This window comes from Dunckerocampus dactyliophorus, chromosome 7 (assembly GCF_027744805.1).
Source record: "Dunckerocampus dactyliophorus isolate RoL2022-P2 chromosome 7, RoL_Ddac_1.1, whole genome shotgun sequence".
NCBI classification, from domain to species: domain Eukaryota; kingdom Metazoa; phylum Chordata; class Actinopteri; order Syngnathiformes; family Syngnathidae; genus Dunckerocampus; species Dunckerocampus dactyliophorus.
The window spans coordinates 5,108,136-5,124,496 of record NC_072825.1 but is presented as its reverse complement, the minus strand read 5'-3'; the positions used below and the strand labels follow the sequence as shown (position 1 = coordinate 5,124,496).

The following is a 16,361-nucleotide window of genomic DNA, read 5'->3' as shown; positions in this document are numbered from 1 at the left end:
AACCAACAACTTTTTTGCATAAGAAATAATGTAAATCCAAGTAATCCGCTCTATAAATCCAAAAACACTTGCATTTAGAATTGTGTTATGTAAAACTAAAATTGTAAAACTATATAAACGTGATTTGTCTTAACATTTTGGGAGTGAACCGTTGATGACATCATAGACAGGAGATAGATGTGTGTGTGTGTGTGTGTGTGTGTATATATATATATATATATATATGTGTGTGTGTGTGTGTGTGTGTGTGTGTGTGTATATATATATATATATGTGTGTGTGTGTGTGTGTGTGTGTGTGTGTGTGTACATATATACACACACACACACAGTATAATTTCATGTGCTGCCTTTAAGTCAAAGCGAGGTGGTGGTGGTTTTTTTTCATGAACTCAATAATTCATTGAGTTGAGCCTGAGACGCAGTTTGGCACACATATTGAGATAAGGGTGTTACAAAATACTTTAATACACTTCTACCCTGGAGAGTATGTGTCTTTAAGTAATGTGCAACTCTTAATTATATGGTACCTGTGTGGACTGAGAAATGTATTTTAGACAGCAGTGTTGTTCGGACACTAGTGATGTCCAGCTTGGACATTTTAGCTGCTGAGAGGGTAAGGCTTAGACGGGTAGAGAAGAGGAGAGTACTGGTGTGCAGAGCGAGGACTGTGTCCACTGCTAGTGATGACTGAGCTGCTGTAGGAGTCTAGAGCTGCGTCACCTGTCGTAGTGACCGCCTCGCTGTTGTTCATGGGCTATGTTTTCACTCCTGTTGCATTGGTGGTGATGGAAGGGCTGCCTAAGTTGACTAACTAAATACATAGATATGATTTTCAGTCCATTTTAATCCATTTGTGAATACAGAAATGAAGTTTTGGTGTTAAAATCCAGGTACAGCAGTTTGATACATTTCTACACACCGTCCAGCCGTTATGTTGTAAACATTGTTGGTGTAAACCAGGGGTCACCAACACAGTGCCCGCGGGCACCAGGTAGCCCCCCACGACCACATGAGGCGCCCGCAGGCCTGCTTTTCATTCAGGTTTTCAGTTAATAATGTGAGAACACTAGAAAGAAAAGTATTCTGAAACATAAAATGTGAGTTGTGGATACCTGCCTTTTGTGAATGTTTTGGTAAAACAAATAAGGTTGAAATAAGGTATGAAAATCATTTCTACAAAAATGAGTTTTTCTAAAAGTAGCCCTCGCAAGAAAAAACGTTGGTGACCCCTGGTGTAAACACTGCCCCTCCCTCTTGCTTCGTCTTACTCTCTTGTCAACTTAATGTCCTTAGCAGCAGCACTGACACTTTTTTTTTTTTTTCAAGATATATTCATCATAAACCGGTAAATGCGATTTATAGTCCAGTGCGACTTATTTTTTTGACAGATGCAAATTATACTTATAAAGCGACTTATAGTCTGGAAAATACGTTGTCGGTGGTGGTGGTAGCGTCACTGTCTCGGGCTGCACGTGTGCTGCCAGCATTTTATTGTGGAAAACATGAATTCAAACACTGACTGTAACATTGTGAAAAAACTGGGTCGCATGGCAGTTTTCCAACATAAGGAGCCCAAACACCTCCAAGATGACAAGCTCCTTGCTGAGGAAGCTGAAGGTGAAGATGATGGCCAAGTATGTCTTAATATTTGACACAATTTGGACATGTTCACTGTGGGGTGCATTCATTTGTGTTGCCAGCTACAGTATTTCGACAATAATGGCTGTGTGCAGACTCATTTTCAGTGGATAGTAAATGTATACTGCTATTCAAGCTAAATTATGACTACTCCAAAGTAGATCTAAGTTTACTTTCTACAGTATTGTACCTTGACAAGATAATGACAGTATTTTATGCAGGCATCGTGAATACACACCATGCGCCATCACACTCAAGAAAAGCTTTTCATCAGTCAAACTGCAAAAGGCTGAAGAGAGAAGGAGGAAGGAAGGATCTCGGCGGAGTGCAGGGATAACAGACATCTATTAATCTCACCTCCTCTCCTGTCAGATAGTACGCCGACAGCAGGCCACCGACGTAACGGATGTTCACCTCAAAGAGCGACGCTTCGCCGTTCTGTGGAGGGAGAGAAACAGAGAGACGAGAGAGAGAGAAGTCAGTTGTCAGGCTTCAGCAACAGCAAGAGTTGGCAGTAAAGCTGAGAGTGCTTTACAGAAAATCATCTCATGAATAATGTCCACAGGAATCCAACTAGCCTGTAGAGTTGCACCAACCATACAGTACGCTAACTGGCTCATCTTCTGGATAATCACAACCAAAACACAGGTGAGAGTCACCTTGAAGCTATATCCAAAAGTACAGTGGTTTTTTTTTGTTTTTTTTTTTACTGCAATGTTATTGGTCCACCTTAAAGCGTGTTGCTGAAAAAAAGCAACTTCAGAGATCCCACAAAAAACCTGACATTTGCCTGGCATCCCACCTCTGTTTTGGCTTTGATGCTACTGCCAAAGCTGGAAAATTGCATGGTTGGCAGCCATGTTTTTCAACCACTCTCGCTCAAACTTTACACACACGTGCTGATCAGTCCCCTTAAAATGTGTACCAAATGTGGTGGTGGTTCGGCAAAACACCCTGATGTTACACAGGGTGTTTTTCAAGAGTGCGTTGAACTCTTAGGGGGTTTAACTAAGTGGTGCCTTTGCCAGAAAAAGAACAACACAGGCAACACAGAAGGAGTGCATGTCTGAACAGATTTTCACCCTTTTGTGTGCAGAGGTTCAGGAGTAGAGTTAACGACTTAACTTCCTGCATGTAAAAAACTGGAACGTTCATAGCCTTCGGAAGATACATTCCTGAAACCATTTTCAGATAAAAAAAACAAAACAAAACACACATGAAAACAAATACAGTATTAGGATTGATAAAAATATTGTAAGGGCTGCATGGAAGTCAGTGATCCCTGATGAACCAAATGGAATTGCCGTGTCTGAGTCTTTGTAGCGACAAAAACAATCGAAGTTCCAATGTTAAGGTACTTGACCACATTTTGGACTCTCTCCAAAAAGGCTGAGTCAGCAATAACGTGTAAATTGTATTCTATTATTTAATGCCTTTCGGTCCTATGACGTTCCGATCGATCAAGTTCATTTGGGCCCATCGGGAAGGACGTCGCTCTCCAGTGTGGCTGATAGGGAGGAAACTCTACTTGGGTGATTGCAATTAGCTGAAATCACTGCAAATATCCACCATTAATCTCCATTTAGACTCTTAGGAAATGTCCACATATAGAATCCCATAAATTGATATCAATAATCATTTGCCAGCTAATTGGCAGTGGGGAGTTCATGGAAAAGTGAGATGAGAGAATCTCAGACCTACAACTTAAAAAATAAATAAATAAAAAATAACATAATTAGTTATATTTATAGTCAATAGATGTGATGCAAAAATATACATTAACCTTTTGGAATTACATACTTTCATAACAAACTTTGCAACAAACTAATGTAAGCCTGTCCACCGTCAAGTCCTCCTCAAGTCTCTGCTCCAACGCATCCTAGCATATCTAGCATATCCACGACAAACTGTTTGGGGGAAAAGGCTAATTCAGGAGGTCGACGTAGGAGTTCAGTTCATACGATAATGTTAAGTCGAGTTTCAGTGGAAATTGCAAGCTATACCTAAATTATAGCTAAATTAACACCAGTGCTCATTTATGGTGAATTGAAGGCGTGGAGAGGGCGTGCCGTGGGGTGGAGCTGCACACGCCCATTTTGGGTTTCTGGCATATGCAGACTTTTAGTCAGATTTCTACGCGCAGTTTTATAGATGAGGCCCCTGGTCTTCCAGAGAATAAGAAGATGTAGCAGAAAAGATCAGTGTGAGATTGTCAGTGTCATCCGCTATATTTAGCAACTAATGAGACCCCTTGAAATACACTTCAAAACCTAGTTAGAGACTTTTGGAGAGTAAAACAGCCAGGCTCTCACAAGGGTGAGATGTCTCCTGAGATTGCACTGGTTGAGGGTGGCAAAGGCATTGACGTGCGTGTTCAAGTTTAAGAACACGGCATTTTGTCTATCGCACGTAAATGTGGTGCGTTACAAGACCATAGAACAAAGTACGAAATCTCAATGCTTGAGAAAAAACATTATCAATGCTTTCTAACAGAGACCCTGACATGAGAGCACGTATTGCTCTTCTCAACGAACAGCGGGTGTTGCTGCATTTCAAAAAACAAAAAGTTGATTTGTAGTTTGTAGATTTGTAGTTCTATAGATATTTGTTGTGTTTTTCATGTTGTGTACTCACTTTTTGTCCCCCCCAATGTTTTTCCTCTCTCCTACATCGTCTACTAGAATTACATGGGAATGCGTCATTGCTAGTTATGCAAACTAGTCAGTGACGCACACACACAAATTGATAGCAGTCCTGTGGGCAACACTGTAAGCTAATCACCCCATTGATTAAGATTTCATAACAATCGAGTAACCAAGGTGCTAGGATCCTTGCTAAAGTCCTAAGTGACATTACCGCTTCCTATTCTGCCCACGTCGGAATGAATGTTTCGTAATGTGTTTAGCGGTGACAGCGATTAAGACACGCAGCGTCCATTTATCTCCATGATGGACTTTGAGGTGGGGAGAGGAACGCTGACAAAGCTTTTCCGAATAAGACGCTCACGTCACAATAAATCTCTCATATCAATCACATAATTTGCACATCTTGCATCTTGTGGTGGCAAACCAATGCATGAAGGGAAATATTTGTGCTGAAATGTTTTTTCTTTTATGTGAAGTATGTATTTAGTAAGCAACTGTTGGCAATTTGTGTTTCAATTTGCATTTCCTTGACATCAACAAGAAGAAAAAACAAAACGTGAACCCTGCGGCTCTGAGGATAACATTTGACACAAGAGAACTCACAGTGACTTCAATCAATTCATGAGTAAAAGATGAACAGAGAGGATTCAAATCTGTTGCAGACAAGCTGAGGGGAAAAGGAATTAAAAAAAAAATCTAAATATATGCAAAAGCTGAAAAAAAAAAAGACTTCCACTGATCACAGTACAGAATTTTAATGTTATTTTTCTGTCTTTACCTTTTAATTTCCTATGCATGACAAGTATATTTCTTGAGTTTATTTAAAAATGATGCAGCTATTCATTTTTCATTCCTCTGCATGACAAGTACTGTACATTTCTTTGACTTTTTTTGGATTGCAGAAAAGAGTGATTTGAACAATTCTTTTAAAACGTGAGCTAGCTGTTAAATATTTAACTAGTAATTGTAATAGATAAAAAAAAAAATAATTGGCTTCAGCTATTGCTACATTTATTTGGCTTTTATCTATCAATTAAAATACACAATACATATATTAGGCTTCAACTTTAATATTAAATATGAACATTGAATGTAATAAACTGCATAAGCTTTCATATCTACTGATTCAAATGAAGACATAAAAAGACCAATAAAAATAATTCTAAGATGCCGATGCTATTAATCCATGTAATACATTTTAAATTGTAATGTTTAACTATTGCAGCTTATTTTTTGTTTTTAAAATTATTTAATTTCTGTATTAAAATGTTTCGTGTATTTGACTTACTGTATTGTATATTATTTTATTAAATTCAAACCCACGATCAAAGTTACTTTTTGATTTACTTTAACATGCTGTTTATATATAAAACCTTTTAAAATGTAATTTTATAAATAAATTGAATTTCATTTAATCTATATAATTTCTACTGGCATGAAAACCCGTTACACGAGAGACCTGACAGCATGTACTGCTAACATGATAATTTAATGACTCGGTGCTAATAAAGCCCGCCAGCGGGCAGATGAGCGTACCAGTTTCAAGTGAGTCACATTCCAAAGCTCATTAGACTGATTTGACAGCAGAGGCACGGATGATAGCTTAGCCGAGTCACGCCTTAACGTCGTCTCTCTAACGAACATGGACGGCTCATTAACAGCAACCAAATGGAGCTAGGTGGGCTAATACGTCGCTTTCATTACCTGACTAATTGAATGATGTTAAAAACAAGACGCCTTACCGAGGTGAGGTCCAGGCTGGTCCTCACCCATTCCTTGGCGTCGTTGTACTCGTCCAACAGTCCCATGATGTAGAGCGTGTCCAGAGAGTCGATGATGGATGCTCCTCTCAGGCCACCTGCAAACACAGACAACAGAGTTGACTGAAGTCATTTATTACGACCGGGATGTCAAAAAAAACATCTGTATGGATATATTTGCATAGAAATGAGAATATGCGTAGGGTCGTTTTTCCGCTAAAGTACACTGAGAAATGAAAATAGATGAAAACAGAATGCATTTTCCAAATGATTTAACTTGACAACAACAGCAACATTATTCAGTCTCCTAATAATAATACGTTTGCCGTCTTGCAGGGGGTTTATCATGTCACCACATTGTCAGGGACAAGCCTCCGGTTCCCCTTTACACTCACCGAGGGACTTAAACACACGACCTTGATACAGACTAGGCAATTTCTTCATGTTGTTTCACAGTGAGAGCGTTTTAATTGGATTTATGAAAGGAAAGAGCACAGTCGAACATCTGCAAGTGGAATTTGATCAATATATTCCAACATACGTGTCTTGATGTCAACATAACAGACAAGGCCTCGATTTTATGAATTTTCTCTGGCTTTTTAACTCATTCAATCTCAGCCATTTCTTCAAACGACAGACATTTTAGCCGATTTAGACTGATGTTTCAAGGCACGCACAATATTGTGTTCTATGGCTATGTAAACATGGAAGCTACAAAAAGAAAGAAAAAAAAGTTTGTTTCTACCTTTTTCCGTTCTTTAGTAATCAGCAGTAGAATATAGGCAAGTTTCAGGAAAATATCAGTTCCCAATTTCCACATTTGGAACTAAACTGTGTGTGTGCACATGCATGCATGCGTTGAAATTTCCCTACAATGCGTAACCTTCTACATGCTACACTCCTCCACGCTCTCTCACTTCCTCATTGCTGTCGAGTGTTTTAATACATGCAAAAGATCCTTTTTTGTGTGTTTGTCTTAATACCATACAGAAATTATTTTAACTTGCGTTATACTTGTATGGTAGTGAAGGAATCTAAACTGTTACTACAAAATGTACTTGCTTGCACACTTAATTACAGCAGTGTTCCCTCGCTATAACGCGGTTCACTTTACGCGGCCTCGCTATTACAGATTTTTTTGTGCGCAATTTTGTATTATTTTTTTTTAAACATCATATGAACGCAGTGTTTTCTGCGTCCTGATTCGCTAAGGGAGAACCCGCATCATCTGTGTCCCGATAAGGTAGGTCTCTAGCTAAGGGACTGTAGACCATCAATCAATCCCTTCCATGCCATGTGTCCTGTACAGCAGTGGTCCCCAACCTTTTTTGACCCACAGACCGGCTTGTGTTCCCTCAAATCTCCCGCGGACCAGGGGGGGAGTTCGTACATTATAGCGAACTAATTTATCTTATTTATTATGTATTGTGTAAAACTAAGACAACAACATCAACGAACAAAGCCCAAAATGAATGCAGACCCACCATCCACCAGTTTTTCCAGAAAGATTATTACATCGCTGTTTGACGTGTGTGGTAAAAGGCAGTGTGCTAGCATGAATTAACAAATATGCATATTAGCACTCAATAAGGTCATCAAACCTTACCTTTATGCATTCCCAGAGCATCAGCATCTGAGACTAAATATGAGGTGAAAGAAAAACGGTAAAAATACAGTCGTAGTCTATCTGTGCGGCATGAGATAAAGTTAGCACACGCAAGTTGGTGCGTTCAGGGACCGTCAAAGTGGGACGAGTCGCCGTTTGCAACAAACAACATATAAATGCCAAAATTATGGGATTTTTAACTGTATATTGTTTTTTAAATAAAATAATGGCCCTTATTTCCAACATTGATATGCATTTACATAAAATTTGATTATTTACAAGTGTTTTTTTTGTTTGTTTTATTTTATCATTGCACTTGAAAGCTTCCCGCGGCCCAGTGGTTGGGGACCCCTGCTGTACAGTACAGAATGCATTCAGCTTGCTTAATTTACATAATAGTTCGATCGCTAGCCGTGTGGCTCTTTAGTGGTGTATGTTTGCACGTTTTCTCCTTGACAAAACTCACAATGCCGACTAAACGTTCTGCACCGACAAAGGCATCTGCAGTTGTACCCAAAAGGCAGAGAAAGATGCTAACGATTGCACAAAAATTTTGAATTCTGGACATGTTGAAGGAAGGTAGAACTTACGCAGCTGTAGGGTGCCATTACAGAATAAATGAATCATCGGTTCGTACCATAAAGACACATCACTGATTCAGCCCATGGACCAAGGCGTGAGCCGCGCTTTCAAGGCCCTCTATGTGCAAAATATATATTTTCTCATGTCTGAGAAAAGTGTATAAAGAGTGTGGTGAGGGGTTTTAAACCCTTAAAACATAAATGAAAAAACAAATACTGTAAACTAAAAAAACAAATCCTAAACAAAAAACCATATCCAGTAAACAAAAAAAAAAACAGTAAATGAAAAAAACAATGTAAATGAAAACATATATAATTAACAAAAAACATGTAAAAAAAAAATTGAAAAAAGTTTCACTTAACACTGGTATTTTTTGGAACCTAACCCCCACGTTAAAGGAGGGAACACAATAATAGCAATACTCTGCACCTGCATTATGTCTTTAGATATTTTATTGCAAATGACATTTATAGTGTCTATGAAAGGTGCTGGGGGCTGTGTATCCCCCTCTGGTGGCCTCTTGTCATCATCACGTGACCGTAAATCAACACAACACTGAGCATGCTCTGTATTGAATGAATGTAAACGTGTTAACGGGCAAATTATAATCAGGAAGTTTTAATAACAAGAATTGTGAATCATAACGCTGGAGGGCGATCACATGCTAGATTACTGGAAACATGCAATAGTGAGGAAAGCGTCTCCGTTTAATGAGACAAGATGAAAAATGTTCTTTTTCTACAGAGAACGCGCCGACCCGAGCAGACGGCAGATTAGACGTGATGCAACCACAAGGCAACGTGCTGCACATTTTGTATACGCTGCAACACTTGTGCATTTTAATCACACCTTTGGGCAACCAATGAAATCAAGTCTTTCATTTCTAGGATCAATGAATGTATTAAAAAAAAACAAAAACAAAGATACAACACATTTAAAGTCATTTTAAACTATAATTCCAAGGGCCCCTTGTTCAGCAATCTGGGGCGTTGGAAGCAGCCTATAATTGGAGAGATTTCGAAAATGTGAAAACTCAGTTACATAAAAAAAAAAACTTTAACCATGACGGAGTGGAAAAGGGAAAAACGTAGGTCTCTTTAACCACATGGTCTTGTGCAAGGATACTGCGTTACACAGAACCAATGTTGTAATAGCGGTACGGAGCAAACTGATCCGCCAGCACTTATAGGTAACGTCAGTACGGCAAGCGCAACACGGATGGTTTGCACACCAACAATTGAGTAGCCATACGAACATTTTAAAGCGCATGCAGAGGCAGATAAAGCTGCTGGATGCTGACCAGTGACCATTCATGATACTTCCACTGCAGTTACATCCATCTTGTGGCATTAATGAATACTACATCAGGAGGTTGCCTACATCCACAGCGTTTAATGCCCACATGTTTTGACTCGGCGCTAATTAGAGACCTCACACATGCTGACTATTGAAAAGAGTTGTTAATTGGATGCTAAGTGCATTTTTCGATGAAATGAATGAATGTTGTCCATGTACAGTATAAAGACCCCCGTAGATTGATTTACTATCTTTTTGGTCGCTCAGACGCTTTACTTGCATTTAATGCTTTCCCACTGCACTGTGCTTATGCAGCACATTGGTAAGAAACGGCAGGGTGAGGAGTCAAGAGGAGAAACGGAATCAGATACGTGACACCTTCCTAGGCTTGAAGGTGTGGAAAATCCCATTCTGTAAAAGGAGGAAAAAAACAGCCTCCAAAGTGAAGATTGATTGACTGGGAGGACAGACGGCGCAGATCAATCCATTAATGTTTGTTCCCTCCTACAGCTTATTTATTTCTGCAGCCCCTTTGACACAAATGGACAGAAGCTCTGAGGGACTGACTGAGGGTAATAAATGTCTCCTCCTGTATATTTACCAAGACTAATATACCCTATTTTTACGCAACTACGTTTCTGCGGTCATTTAGTGTTTATTCATTATTTTGACGTTCATCTCTTGGGATTTGATGCCACTACATTCCTAATTAAGCATTCTGAATTCATGCATATACATTCATACGTTATTTATATTTTTTTATATTATTTATTTATGAATGTGAGTGTGAATGATTGTGTATATGTGCCCTGCGACTGGCTGGTGACCAGTCCAGGGTGTACCCCGCCACTTATCCAAAGTCAGCTGGGATAGGCTCCAGCATACCCCGCGACCCTAATTAGGATAAGATGCATAGAAAATGGATGGATGGTGTTCATGACCAAATGAAACCACCAAAATACAGAGAAAGTAAGAGGGAGATGCTTGTTTTATGTTTTAAAATGTCAATCACTGGAGCCAAATTGCCTCCTCTAATCCTTGCTAATCCCAAATATATGAAAGTGATTATCTGGATGATCAATTAGCCGGGTTTGTTGCGTCATGGTGAAAAGGATCAACGCAAACATGTACTAATAAACTCAACACTTATGACAACCTTTCACAGGATCATATTCGTATTGATCCCATTGCCATGTGAGACGTCAGCACCCAAAGGCAGAAATCAAGTACAAAAATGACAACAGACATGCAAGCCGTCGCCTCGTGTTCATTCATCATGGCTGTCACGGGACGGTCAGCGCGGTCACAAGCGAGACGCGTTAGACGGCCACAGTCCTCATGATCAATCACTCACCACGCCATGTTGCACTCCCTCGAGCACTTTTTTTTTATAAACCACACACACACACACACACACACACACAACTATGATTAATGTGTGTGTCATTATAAATCACTTCTTTTATTAATAATCACACCAGGGATCACTCAGAGGCAACACACGTCTGCTCTCATTTGCTTACTACATACAAGGCAACATCACCGGCCAAACGCTCGCACAGTCTAATAACAGCAAACGCGAGATCATTGGTGTAAAAATTAATGACATATTTGCAGCTATGGGTAATGGCTAGTTTACACAATGAGATCAAAAATATGTTACTTATGGGGATTGCTGGTGTTCGTTAAAGCGATAAATTAACATTTACATGTTTTATTTAAAATGATTTTAACATATTTTAAATATTTGACATTGTAATTATTACATTTTTAAAATTAAACGTTTGCCTAAAGCAATGATTTATAAAATTGGAACAGATAATTTAAGGAAAAACGTTGGAAAATTTGAAAATAAATTATTTATTGCTCATTTCAATTTTATTTGGCATGAAAACATAATGGCCTCTTTCTCGGCACGCATGCCACCCCTCCACAGCGTTTCATAAAAATCTCTTGTGGTTTTTTTTCTGTGTAATCCTGTTCACAACCAACTGGAAAACCTTACATTTCTTTTCTTCTTTTAATTAAAATCTTTTGGTTTTTTTATTTTTTTATTTTATTGTATTTAAATACCCCCACCTCAAAGCTTTTGTGCTTGGTGAGGCCCCTGCAAATTACAACGACGATAATAAAAACATTCTCAGTCAGAACTGAGAATTATTTTGTCTGCAACTCCTCAAAAATTGGCCCGTGACCTATTTTGGGTCATGGAACCTTGGTTTAATTGATTCCAGCATATTGAATACTGGGATCATCACCCAAAGAGGACAGGAACCAGAAGAGAACCAATGCAGAGATACATACAGAACCGTACATATATACATTAAATGTAACAGCCACAACTCTGTTGTTGTATGTGATGCTAATTGATGCAGATACCCACATCGACACTAATCACACTCGCTCCGTTGCCAACGGTTACCGGTATCCAATTATCAATCGCAGGGGCAACGACCGTCTTGGTAGCGCTAATGCTGCCAGCGAAGAAGCAGGGGTTTGCGCGCCGATGAGTCAGCACCATGTTAACCACTGACCAGCTCTTTGCCATTCAGGACACGGTCAACGGTTCAGGAGACGGATAAGATGCTACACGGCCCGACAGTTGTGAGGATCGGGAGGATCGTGGGAGGAGAGGTGGCGGGATTAAGACAGTTTACTGGAAGAAGCGAGAAACGCCATCCCGTATATCGGTGAAGATGGCTGATCGCTTATGTCTTCTACAAGAGGAGAGCTCACAAAGTACACCTGCACAACTTACTAACAGGATGATTGATGATGAATGCATTAGTGGTTGGAGTTTGCTGCACTGCATCACACTATGTCTAATATTTTGAACCTACCACCACAATAATTAGGTTGGAAAATTCAGCAAATTTACAGGGCATTAACAGGAATAAACTGGAAATTAGGGAATATGTTTGTGCTTGACAACAAGCATGTTTTTGAATAAAAATTTAATTCCAAAAATAATTTCCTTAAAAAAAATGTCAAAAATATGTGTAAAATAATTTTAAAATAGTATTATTTTCCATGAAAACTGTCAAACTACAAAAAATTCTAAATTTATGATAAACCTGCCTACCAAAACAATAAATATATTTTGACAATTAAAATAGTCTCTCTCTCTCTCTCTCCATATATATATATATATATATAAAATTGAACATACACAGATCACTGGACTGGACTGTGCAAAATGGAGCGCAGCACTTATTGATTTCTGAGCACTTGTTTAGAGTAAATGCAATAAGCTTGAAGGACCGGTTAGAGAAATAAACTTTAAACCGTGTAGTTCTTCATCAGAGAACTTGCACTTTGACTGTGGATACATCAGCCTCGTGCGGACATAAGTGGGCGTTGCGAATGACTTCCTTTCAATCAATTAGCGTTTAGAGCTTCAAACACGGGCAGAGCGAGGCGCACACATTAACTTAATCAAAAGCTAACATCCAAATGCAAACAGCCCAGACTTTTAGAGCGGCCGCACACTTCAATCTAATTGGCTGCATCTAATTTGCCGCGCGCGTGTTCAGTGCATCCACCCCGGCAGATATGACAGCCTCTCAGATGAGATTACGCAGCGTTGTTATCCAAGCCCCCCAAGAGCGATCGATCACTCACTATGGCTCGTACAAAAAAACAAACAGGAGTGGAGGTAAAAGCTGGAAGATCTGATTAGGACTTTACTCAGAACACTGAACACACTGAGGAACGGGCACTCTCAGGTTGGATGCCCATGCATGAGAAATGTGCTCCGTGTGTTGTCCAGGGCAGACTATACCAACCTTGACATTATAAAAAGTAGCAAACAAAGTCACGTATCCTCACCTTTACACAGCTCCTTAGTGAAACATAACGACGACTACATCTTCCTGGCTACAAGACAGGGGTGTTCCACTGAGAGCAAACAGTGTGAAATAAACCACCATTTCCACATTTCTATTCCAATGTGCACCAAAATCGAATGAGTTCCTGCCTGCATCATGTGCCACCTCCCCACCAAGCTCTATGGAAATCAGCGATACAGTTTTTGCATCATTGAAAACAACACCTTGTCTCACTTTGTGACAAAGCTTGGCGAAAACCTCATCACTTTTTATGAAGACCTGAAATGCCGCTCGATAAAACCGCTACCAAAACAACATCCATGCTAACATCTTGTGTGTCGCCATTAGTGCTATCTGCAGAGGGAAAATAGTGCTCCAGCTGTGAACCCAGGACTTGATGTTGTGTGCCTGCACATTTTATAAGTACAATACTGTATACTGCATGGTTGTGATTGTTTCTTAATGTGTAAAACTGAATTCATAACTTTTGTAATACATGTGAGAGCCATATTACGAGGTTCAGTATCAAAAACAAGCATTTTTAGAGCTTTTTATCTTAAGTTGCATGTTATAGCTGACAAAGCAAATGACTATAGGGTAATATGTAACAATGTATGTCATTAACATTGACTTCATTTTGTTTTTACAATATGTCAAGAGCCAATAAAATCCAGGATCCCGTCCAGAAATGGCCCCCGGGTTGCACTTTGGGCACCCCTGATAGCGTACATTTAACCAAACCTTGCCCATCTCCCGTAGAATGGCAGCCCACTCGCTGTACACCCACACTGTTGAAATGTGTTTGATTCCGCACCTTAAAACAAGCACTTGACCGCTTCACCTCTGCGGTTTTCTGTCTTGCATCCTTTACATTACTACGCCAGCACCATGTTTTCAAGCATAAAATTCTGACTGTTCGTGGCGGAAGGAGATGGTGGCAGAATTACGAGTGAAGCTGCGTGAAATGAATTTCTTTTTGTCGTATTCCCGCCGCGAGGCTTGCGGGATCTTTCGCACCTAGCTCAAAGGACGGGGTCACACTTCAGAGGCAGGGGATTGGGGGCGACGAATAAGGACCTTCTTGCTGGAAGAATTAACTGCAGATCGAGAGCGTATGCCCTCTCCTTCTAGCTGTTTGCTAACTAGATAGATGATGCAGACTGAGCGCTACGTCAAGATGGCAGATGTAATTTGTCCAGCTAATGGCTAATCTTTGTCAAAAGGTTATAATGGTGTCAAATAAACATGGACTTGACTAAAACAGTTTTTCAGCATGAAAAAAGACAAGCTCACATTGCAGATGGAATGAATGCACCCTGCCAAAGTTTTTCTTTGGGATTTTACTCTCAACAGGATACACTGGATTGGATTATAGTCCTTTGTCCGTCGTTTTAATGCGTGTAGGACACAGCTGACACTTTTTTTAGTTCCAAGTTCCTGTTCCAATTACAGCACAATGCAAGTGATTACTGCATGAGTCAAAAAAAAGGTTCAAATCTGACAAAGTATTGACATCTTTCATCAAAAAAAATTATGTAAAACCAGGGGTATCCAAAGTGCGGCACAGGGACCATTTTCTGGAGAAGATGTTTTTGTTTTTTTATTGGCCCTGGGCATATTCTAAAAATAAAATTAATTCATGAAGAAAGAGATATTTTATTAGTAGGGATGCTCCGATCAGTGTTTGCTGCCATTCCGATACCGTTCACATGGATTAACTGTCAATTTATTTATGATGGGCCACCGTATGGGGGGGAAGTTTTCTTTTTAACTTAATTCAACAAATCATTGGTCAATTTTGCCCAGTATTTCAGAAACTTGCTGCAAAATCCTCAAACAATTGTAATGGCCTTGTTTGTGGTTAAAGAAGACGTAGTCACCAATGCAATTTCAATTGTGTTAAGCTATTTTTTTTACACCTTTATTTTGTTTGCACATTTAGAATGGTGCGGAAGGCGCTCTTATTTTGAAGGCCGGAAGTGTGTTGTGTGTTGAGGTTGTCGTATGACTGTTAAGTGAAACAATCTTGGACATGCAGATTAAAGTGCGTCCTGCTGCCGTGGCTTTTGTCCTTATTTTTTATGAAGATGATGTACGTGGGCATTGTTTGCACTAGCAAGCGGTAAAACAACACGGTGTAAACACACTCATACAGCCTGACACACACACACACACACACACACACACACACACACACACACTCCTCACAGTGACAGCATTTAATTCACATTATGTCATTTTTCGCCAGATTCCATTCCTACGGAAATCACAGGGTACTTCACTGCACTCATGGTTCCATGCAGGCTGCAATAGGACGAGCCACAGGTGATCAGTTTTAGGCATTTATTGGCATATGCAGATCACATCTTTTTTACAGAAATCAATACTGATCGGTGGCCGATCTAATTATTATCCCTAATTATTAGACATTACACTAATTTGCTGTATCACCTCTAACACGTAGCATATATTGACCTACAGGACCAGTCAAAGGTTTAGACACATCTCCATCTTTCTGTATGCAGCACTTGATGTAAACGTAAAGTGTAGGGGTGTTGACTTAGTGCATTAATGAAGTAGTCATATTTAATAGGTTGTTTTTTTCATCTTGTTTATCTCATTTTTAATCTCTAACTTTACAGTGTCTATATGCAAATTGTCTTTATAAAAAATCAGTTTTTATGCGGCGAGCTTCTTGTGGTTGAGTTGTTGGGGGCTTGTTTAGGATAAACTGAGGCTCCCCTTCTGGTTGGGAGGGCAAGCTGAGGAGCAGCAAATAGCGGAGAGAAGACCTCAAAATGGAGGAGCATGAGCGTGCCGTCTGTCCGATGACTGGGAAATTGACATTTCAAAAAAGTCCATTGATAAAGATAGAGTGATATGCCTACCACAATCTTTTCGTCCTCCACAATAATGTAATGAAAATACCTCAGTGAGGACAGTTCGCAGCAATTTTTAGGTGAAATTTAAAAAACATCAATTACATTTATTTAATCTCTTAACAG

At 39.6% G+C, this 16,361-nt stretch overlaps 1 protein-coding gene across 3 annotated transcripts in view; it reads right to left on the bottom strand.

The window, feature by feature from the left end:
• Nucleotides 1-16,361, bottom strand: part of LOC129185728 (mannosyl-oligosaccharide 1,2-alpha-mannosidase IA) — a 165,581-nt gene that overhangs the window by 51,073 nt on the left and 98,147 nt on the right. For all 3 annotated transcript variants that reach the window (XM_054783122.1, XM_054783124.1, XM_054783123.1), the window contains 2 exons: nucleotides 6,028-6,143; nucleotides 1,998-2,078 (listed from right to left, as the gene is read on the bottom strand). In XM_054783122.1, the coding sequence (XP_054639097.1) occupies nucleotides 1,998-2,078; nucleotides 6,028-6,143 (197 nt within the window). The remainder of the gene's footprint in view (nucleotides 1-1,997; nucleotides 2,079-6,027; nucleotides 6,144-16,361) is intronic.